Raw genomic sequence first — 8579 nt, 5'->3', positions numbered from 1 at the left:
GGACCGATTTGTACGACATCATGTTCCAGTTCCCACCAAAGAGGAGTGGGACAACATTCCACTGGCCACAACAGCCTGATCAACTATGCAAAAGATATCGTGCTGCATGAGGCAAATGGTGGTTACACCAGATACTGACTGGCTTTCTGATCCATGGCCTTTTCTTTTTAGTATCTGTATTCCCAGTCATGTGAAATCCATAGATTAGGGCCTAATGAGCATTTCAACTGACTGATTTCCTTATGAACTGTAACTCTTTCAAAATGGTACTTTTGACTACTAGATTTCTGTATGCTACCAGTTCATACAAATGGGAGTTAACATTTAGCACTGTCTAAATCTGAAAAGGACAACTTTTAAATGGTTTGCAGTGATTTTAGTAACCAAATTCTGGGCGTTACATGACATATCAGATTTGTTGAATGTGCACCAATCCAGCATCCTATCTCACTGTGCTTTCCATTGATTTCTTTACCACATCTATCCCCACTACCTCCCCAATCGCTTCCCAGGAGTTCACTCATTTTAAGTGCCTACACAAAGCATCACAAAGATGTTACTTATGAACTTGTTCCGATAGCCTTTTGTCACGGAAGTGATGTACCGCCGCCACCTACCGTCAACCATTGTCAATGCTGAGCTATATGGAGCCCTCCATATTGTTAAAAAATTGGGGAGGCGCACTGCAATGCAGAATGGAGCTCGATTTGGCCTCCCAAGCGCTTCACACCCTTCCTCCGGACTGCATTACTGAATCAAGTGTAAAGTGGCTTTTACACCGCTGAAATCCACAAGCTAGTGTTACCTTATTGCAGACACTGCCATTGGATGCAACAAAACCAGACCTGACTATATCCAGCAAAATCACATGCAGCTGCATTTCAAGTTCAAACACTCAAACTAGTCTGATGCATGTTCATTTTGATCAAGGGATTTATGCCCATCAGTGTTCTGACATCGATAGAGCCTACACTATCTAGTGCCATTTAACTTCTTACGCAGTAAGGATAATAGGAGTAGTTTGTGATGCACAAGAGGAGCTGCTCAGTTACACCTCAGACATCTGCAATGTAGATGCTGGTTAATGCTCAATCTGATTGAATCCAGGCCCTAATCTTTAAATGGTTTTTAAAACAATTTTGGATTATCAAGACAAATAAGGCCAGCCAAAGTACATTTTGGTATGTTTATTTAACAGTTGTGCTTATGTTCCACAAAAAGCACCAAGCCAACTGTTTACTTCAGCTTCTTCTTGGGGCGCAGGTTGTTTGTGTGTCCACACTTCTTCTTGCGGCAGTTGACAGCACGAGGATGGAGGCGAGCGTAGCACCTGCAACAAGTTCAGAACTGTGCAAAATGTATGGCCGAGACTGGTCCAGTGGTCTAAGCCACTGCCCTAGCGCACTTTCATTCCTCGCTATCTGGTCTACTAAAAATAGTTTTCCTTTGTACACAGCAACATTACTGTAGTTGCTCTGAAAGCTGTTGCATTTGTCACCTCAATCGCAAATGTGGATGAAGGTTTTTTTTTTACTGTAAAAGGGAAACTTAAGTGTAAAGATAGGCTTTAACCTTAATTGTAAAAACAGTTCATTACCACCATTAATGCAACTGTACTTAGCTCTACTTACTTGCGGCAGATCATTTTGTCACAGTTGTACTTCTGGGCCAGCTGTCTCAAAGATGGCTCGATAATGCCTCCACGAAGACGCAGCACAAGATGAAGGGTGGACTCTGGATGGGAACATTATCATAGTGGATAGATGCAAAGTTCACAGGTATGTTTTCACACAGGGCTGATGCTTAACTAATGAGCAGCATTACATGTGCCCACTGTCAACTCGTAATCGCCTACCTTTCTGGATGTTGTAGTCTGACAAGGTGCGACCATCCTCAAGTTGTTTGCCAGCGAAGATTAGACGCTGTTGATCAGGAGGAATGCCTGAGAATAAAAAGCATATTGATTTAATGAAATCACTACAGCAGAAACCTAGTATCAGTGCAAAAGCAACCTACCCTAAGTATTTAAAACAGCTCATTTTGTTATACTATATGACGGATCAAATGAAACTTAGAACACCTTCCTTATCCTGGATCTTGGCCTTGACATTTTCAATAGTATCGCTGGGCTCAACCTCAAGGGTGATTGTTTTCCCCGTCAACGTCTTCACGAAGATCTGCATGTTGGCAGGCTGTTGGGATAAAATATGGTGCGAGTTGATTGCAGTAGCTAGATACATATCTATTTTGTTATCTACTTGAAATACTAGTTAGCTAGCCAAGTCAGCCAATCCCCGGCACATCGAAATAAAAAAGTAACTCATTAAGTATTAGAAGAATAGTTAGCTATCCCATTGACATTTAGAATGAGCGGCCAACAATCTTGCTAACGTTAGCTGTGGCAAACTAACTAACTAACTAGCCAACAGCTGCGGTCAAGCGGGTGCTTCCAACAAGGCGTCTTTGCCACATGCTGGAACTCGTTATATTTCAATACTCATATTTAGACTTTACACGTCTCACATATGATGACCCAATGGATATTTAGACAGTTATTTTAGTGGAGGGACACTAGTGTATTTCTATTACGCAACAAATGCGTCTTGTAGTCAATTTCGCAAAAATTGTGACGGACAAATATATACACCCACCAGGCCGATAGCTGAGCCTTAACGAAAAGAGACTGTACAAGGCGGAAGTTATATTACATCATATCCTGCATCATTTTTTTCTTGCACAAATCGGTTTCATCAAGCCTGACTCTACTAACAGTTGCAAAATTAGATGTAAGATTATAGAAAATTGCAATATACTACTTACTGTATTTACTCAATTGTATTCTCAAACGAACACAATCGATCACTAACTTGGACCAGGCGTTTAGATAATTTAATTTTACTGCCACCTACTGATGTGACTGCGTGAATTGTTTTGATGAGGTCATTTCTATTACCATACCTGTCTCGGGTGTGCATTATTTTAGAATGTATTTATAAGAACAATCTATCGTCAATGTCTGTTTTGTATATTTTCTGCTAGAAATACTGCCAGTGATAGCCTATGGCTAAATGCATGAATGTATCAGTGGAGGTAGAAATGGGGAGGACAGGTTCACTGTAATGGCTGAAAATATGCCACAGTGAAACATTAACACCATGAAAGGTTCTCCCCCAGCAAATATTTGCTTGTGATTTTGGCACCATGGCGATAAGTTTAAAAACAAAATCTTACTAATTGCATGCATTGCAATGCAAACAGTGTTTATATGTGAACGTGAGACATGGCAAATTGATATGGTAAGATTATCCACCAAAATGCTAAATTATGCATAAAAGACACTTGATGCAGGGAAACGTGCAGCTACCACTATTCAGGTGATGCTCTTCACTTTGGAATGGGTAAGTCACTCTCATTGCCTAATTAAAGCTTCACTTTGCTATAGACAAATAAACACATAGTAGCAGGTAACTAACATTCTAATTCCTGTTCATTGTCATTTCTGTTCATTCAGATCTTAATTTCATTCTTAAATAACAGAAAATGTTACATTTGTCACTCAGGGCTGTCATAATGCATGCACAGTGATAGGTGAATAGGTGAATGTCAAGGTATGTATGTGATTGGCTACATATTCATATTATCCACACAAAAAAAGTTTCTAGAATAGATAGAATGATAAAGAAAAGAATGGGGAATTTTGCTCTCAGTTCTCATTGTATTGTGACATCTTCATTACTTGTGCTATCTTGGTTTCCATGGTGAGACCACTGCATTTTCTTTCCACAGTTCTAAAAAAAGAGAGAGAACCATTTCAGGAAAGGCACATTGATGTAAGGAAAAAGACAACACAGGAAGAAGTAATAACAGTCCAAGAAGTGCTATGGCTGTAAGCACATTGATTCAAGCCACCTTGATGGGAAAGGACTTCCTTCAGTCCTCACACATTCCATTTTGGGGCGGCGACAGTTGCAATGGCCTTGGCGAGGCATTTAAGACCACCTTCCAGACGGACTTCAACTCTCTTGCCACCCTACCCAAGAGATTCGCCATCTCTCGCCCCATCCCTGCCCAGGTCGAGCACAAAGACCTGCGTCGGATCAAGGAGTATCTGACCGAAGCGGTCAAGTCATATACCCACCACCCACAGATCCCCCTCTGCCGCACACCTGCTTGGGCTAAGCTGTGCACTAACTTCCAGATGCATAAAGACCCCAGGCAGGTCAACTTCCTCACCACCCAGGCAGAGGGCTTCCAGCAACTGGCCTCAACCCACACCAAACCCATCCGGCCAGTCATGGCCATTAAGAAGAAACAGCTGGAGGAGAAGCTTCCTGTGACCACTCATAAAGCTTCATTCACCCCATACAATGTGTCGCCCATTGTTAAGGCCAAGGTCAAACACCTAGGTCAGTGGCTCTTTCAAATCTAGGTTATTGTCTAAAAGTAGATGCATGTATACTATATCTGTGATGTCATTCTCTGTTTGGATTAGTGAAATAGGTAAGGCCTATGTATGCCTATGTAGGTTATCTACAATATTTGTCATTCACTGCCTGGCATATGGAAGCCTGGCAAAAAGCTTTGCAGAACGGGGGCACACACTTGTTTTGGATGAACCTTTATGCCGGGTGTGGTGCTTCAGTAAACCATTACACTGACTGTATGTTTAAAAGAGTAGCTCTGTTTTTGTAAATGTGTAACCTTGAGTCAGATTGTGACATTGTCAATGCCTTTGTGATTCAGGGCGAGAACCCACCTTTAAATGGGACAGGGATGGCCAACATTTTGACTCCCACCACAACAATGTATTCCAGGGACAATGGCACAGCCCACCTCAACCTGTGGAGAAGGTATCGATTGCCATTGATATCCTGGAATAGTTAGGCTACTGGGAAATTCTGTGTTTTCTGTACAATAGCTGCATGTGAAAAATGGAATCATGTGAATATTTTCTATGAATGGTCATTAAATAGACTAGCTATGAGCGTTAAACTAGCCTTTGATAATTATCTTACTTACTATTCTTTGCTCCCTGCGGATTACAAAGCCACAACAAACCCACACCATGTCTTTGAGAAGGCCTTTGATAAGATGTTAATGAAATTTTGTTGAGGGTGTACATGACTTTTCTGAGGGTGTACTGTACTTTTCCTTCTCCGGTTCAGCAAATCCACTCATCAGTGGCAATGGGAGACCCACAGAAGATTCTGGAAACTAAAACCACCCAGGATGTGTCCTTTGGACACCCTGGCAATCCTAGGTATGTGATTTACTGGTATGCATGCCAAAATTCACATCACCTCCGTCATCTTGTAGTTAGAAAACGTGTCCCGTTTTCCTGTTATAAAAGCAAATGCCTGTCCAAATCCTAATAATCAACGTTTTTAGGATTTGTCTAATATATCAACCTTTCACTGACCCAGTCCAGTCAATGTGAAGGAACGTTTGAAGGTCAATCTTGGCGATTTCTCTGAAAACAAATGGACATCCACAATGGCTGACGCGTTTCGCGAGGCCAAGTCAGGTGTGTAAGCCAAGGTTATTAATTAATACTCTGTTCATCAATGATATAACATTCTGCACTGTTAACCCTATGGATTTGATTGATTATCTATTTTCACTTCTATCTTTCTGACTGAATTGCTTCCAAACAGCTAACTATTGTTGATATAATTTATTCATATAATCTATTGCAAAACAAATTGCGGGATTGGATTTTTTCTTTTAGATTGAAATTACTATTAAAAAAGCACACAGACATAAAAATGTATTGCTTAGCTTATGAAATCAGTGTTCTGATTCTCCTGCTTAGCTAACTCCCAGTAATTGGGTCTGTTTCCCAGCCCCTGTTCCACTGATGCAAATGAACAAGACTCTCAGCTCAGTCCCCAGAGGGGACACTGATCCTGGGCGCAACCGACGGAGGATGATGGCCACAACCAACAGCTTTTTCTTCTCTGAGGTGAAACCCAAATTCTCCAATTTACCCATCCACAGGCCGGATTTGAGCAAAGTGTATCACTGGCTTCCAGGCCTTTAAATGGATCGAGGACATTCGTGTAGCACCTTGCCATGCAGGAATGTTATGATGCAAAAGAGCACAGGTTTTACGAGAATCTGGCTACTGTCTTCCTAATCGGCCTGGTTGGATTTCCCTCCCCTCCGCAGCAGAACCACAGAGAGCGGCCGGTGCATGTCAGTGGAGCCAACGTGAGGACCAGGAGCAATGTGGAGTTCGGCAGACCCATTCTGGGAGGCCTGTTCTACAGCACCGCAGCCCAGGAAGACTACCCCAAGAGGGACATAAATCGAGCTAGGCCGCATACCCATCCCTCTGGCCATGTGCTGACTGGCCAAGGTGAGAGAGAAACCAAAACATTCTCAGATGTCCCAGTCAGTTGGGTTCCATTCCATATTAATTGAGTTTTTTTGTCAATGAGATTTATGGTATACTCCCCAGAGCCTGGAACAGCCTCGACTACTGTTCAAAGGGACTACCTCCCACTAAACTCCAGGAGACAGGAACTTAGCCCAAAACAACTTCAACAGGTAGTTAAATAACTTAATAAGTAACAGTCAGCTGCCGAGTGGCACAACGGTTTAAGACACTGCATCTCAGTGCTAGAGGCGTCAGTACAGACCCTGGTTAATTTCCAGGCTGTATCACAACAGCTAAGTTTCTAGTCAATTAGGTATGTACAAATGAACGCTAGAGGGCAGTATTGTTAATTATGCAAATGTACATTTAATTCATTTTTCCCACAAGTTTTGAGGGTCAAACTGACCTTACTTCAGGCTTATTATGTTCACATTTCACTTTATGTTCCCTAGACACACATGGAATAATGTCTAATGTGTCATATTTTTTACAATCTGCCTGGAGATTTGTTGCCGCTATCAGTGCTCAAACAATACAAATATCTCAGAATACCTAATACGTCCTCAAAGAACCGGTTGTTACCAAGAAACTGGTTCATGTACACACACAAGCTCTTTGCTCCTTTTGTGTGCACCAATCAGCATGTTGCTCTATCCCAGTGTCTTTTAATCTTCTCTTTCCCTTTCTATCACTCTCTCTCTAACTCTCTGTCTCTCTCTCACTGTCTGTCTGTAGATTAAATTCAGCCACATCACCGCTCCCTACAATGAGCAACACTTCACCACGACCCATAAGGAAGCTTTTGGGCCCAAGCCTCTCTCCAGGACCTGCCCGGACAACCCACCTAGACAACACATTAGCCACATGCCTTTCTAAAGAGACCAAAGAGCTGCCTTATCAAAACTTGCTTTCACAAATAAAGCATTTACTCTATATATTTAAGGGACATTTTGGGGATATGCAAGGGAAAAGCTCTGGTGCAAAACAATTGCAAACTTTTTGTTTGAAGAGATAGGCCTACTCCTCTGAAATGTATGCTTTATTCAATGTTATGTTTGTTTATTGAGCAAATGGCCAGGTGATATGGAGCAACTGCTTACCTCTATTGACTAAACATGTACATTTGACTGCCTACACATGATCCAATAAATGTGGAAATAAAAGCCCATGGGTCACTTTTGGTAACTTGTTCCCAGATCTGTCATACCATACAAGTCTTAGGCATGACAGCAACAATAGGAGTTGGCTATACACAGTACTTATACCTGGGACCTACTCCTCTTGTATACCGGGACCGGGCTAATCTTTTGGTGTGTTGGCTGTGATGTCACCTAAAGTGACTTGCATGTCTCGAGAGGAGGTGTGCAAGAAGCCTGATCATTTCACTGACACAATAAGATAAAGACATTGACCCACTCAGGTCCAATGTGAAACATCAAAGCACAGTCCTTTCAGGGAAATCTGGTCTCAAAGCATTTCATATTATTCTTTATGTAAATCCGAGACACTCTATTCATTATGATGTGTTACTTTTGGTATGGTTACATAAGGCAGATGGTTACTTAAGGGGAAAATTAAAGGAGGTTGGTTGGTCAGGGTGGATAGGTGGGTGTATAATGCAAACATCTAGCCATCCAAAGGGTGTGCGTTCAAATCCCATCATGGACAACTTTAGCATTTTAGCTAATTAGCAACTACTTACTACTTTTTAGCTACTTTGCAACTACTTAGCAAATTCTGAATCTTCTTCAACCTCTTCTTGTTGATCACCTCCTCCTCCTCTGGAGTCAGCTTGGCTCCTATGTTGGTAAGCTAACCCTTCATTTTAGCTAACCCTTCATCTAACCCTAACCATTTTAGCTAACCCTTCATCTAACCCTAACCCCTAGCCTAGCTATAATTAGACATATAGGAGGACCAGTTTCTTTGTTAACCGCTCAACACATAATTGCTGCATGTACGCACTTCCTTTCAAATCATTTGGAGTAAATATCCTTTCTATTTTATTAAGCTATGTTCAATTGATTTCTTCAAACTATGAAATAATGCCACACAATTCTAAGCAAATCTAAATGAACTAGTGTAGCCCACAACCATATGGCATAGCCATATCAGGCCAAAAATAACTCAGATTATGCTATTCTGTTCTTCTGAAATAGACTACATTTTCTTCATATCAAATCAAATCAAATTTATTTAT

At 41.5% G+C, this 8579-nt stretch overlaps 2 protein-coding genes across 6 annotated transcripts; one reads left to right on the top strand and one right to left on the bottom strand.

Annotated features, from left to right (window-relative positions):
- Positions 1–1172: 1172 nt before the first annotated feature.
- On the bottom strand, positions 1173–2699 carry LOC123998021 (ubiquitin-60S ribosomal protein L40). The gene is made up of 5 exons (XM_046302839.1): positions 2652–2699; positions 2081–2192; positions 1856–1942; positions 1632–1734; positions 1173–1330 (listed from the first exon to the last, which is right to left on the bottom strand). The coding sequence occupies exons 2-5, from the start codon at positions 2181–2183 to the stop codon at positions 1237–1239; spliced, it is 387 nt and encodes a 128-aa protein (XP_046158795.1). The 5' UTR covers positions 2184–2192; positions 2652–2699; the 3' UTR covers positions 1173–1236.
- On the top strand, positions 1179–7524 carry si:dkey-13m1.5 (testis-expressed protein 45). Of its 5 annotated transcripts, XM_046302791.1 has the most exons (10): positions 1179–3398; positions 3561–3608; positions 3787–4406; positions 4744–4850; positions 5166–5260; positions 5424–5524; positions 5844–5962; positions 6169–6358; positions 6461–6549; positions 7115–7524. In XM_046302791.1, the coding sequence occupies exons 3-10, from the start codon at positions 3881–3883 to the stop codon at positions 7253–7255; spliced, it is 1368 nt and encodes a 455-aa protein (XP_046158747.1). In that variant the 5' UTR covers positions 1179–3398; positions 3561–3608; positions 3787–3880; the 3' UTR covers positions 7256–7524. The 5 variants fall into 5 exon arrangements, with proteins under 5 accessions (XP_046158747.1, XP_046158764.1, XP_046158783.1 ...); XM_046302808.1 differs by lacking the exon at positions 3561–3608; XM_046302827.1 differs by lacking the exon at positions 6461–6549 and having other exon boundaries at positions 7115–7250.
- Positions 7525–8579: the final 1055 nt, after the last annotated feature.

The sequence above is a fragment of the Oncorhynchus gorbuscha genome, linkage group LG02 (genome assembly GCF_021184085.1).
Source record: "Oncorhynchus gorbuscha isolate QuinsamMale2020 ecotype Even-year linkage group LG02, OgorEven_v1.0, whole genome shotgun sequence".
NCBI classification, from domain to species: Eukaryota; Metazoa; Chordata; class Actinopteri; order Salmoniformes; family Salmonidae; genus Oncorhynchus; species Oncorhynchus gorbuscha.
This window is presented reverse-complemented; position numbering and strand designations above follow the sequence as displayed.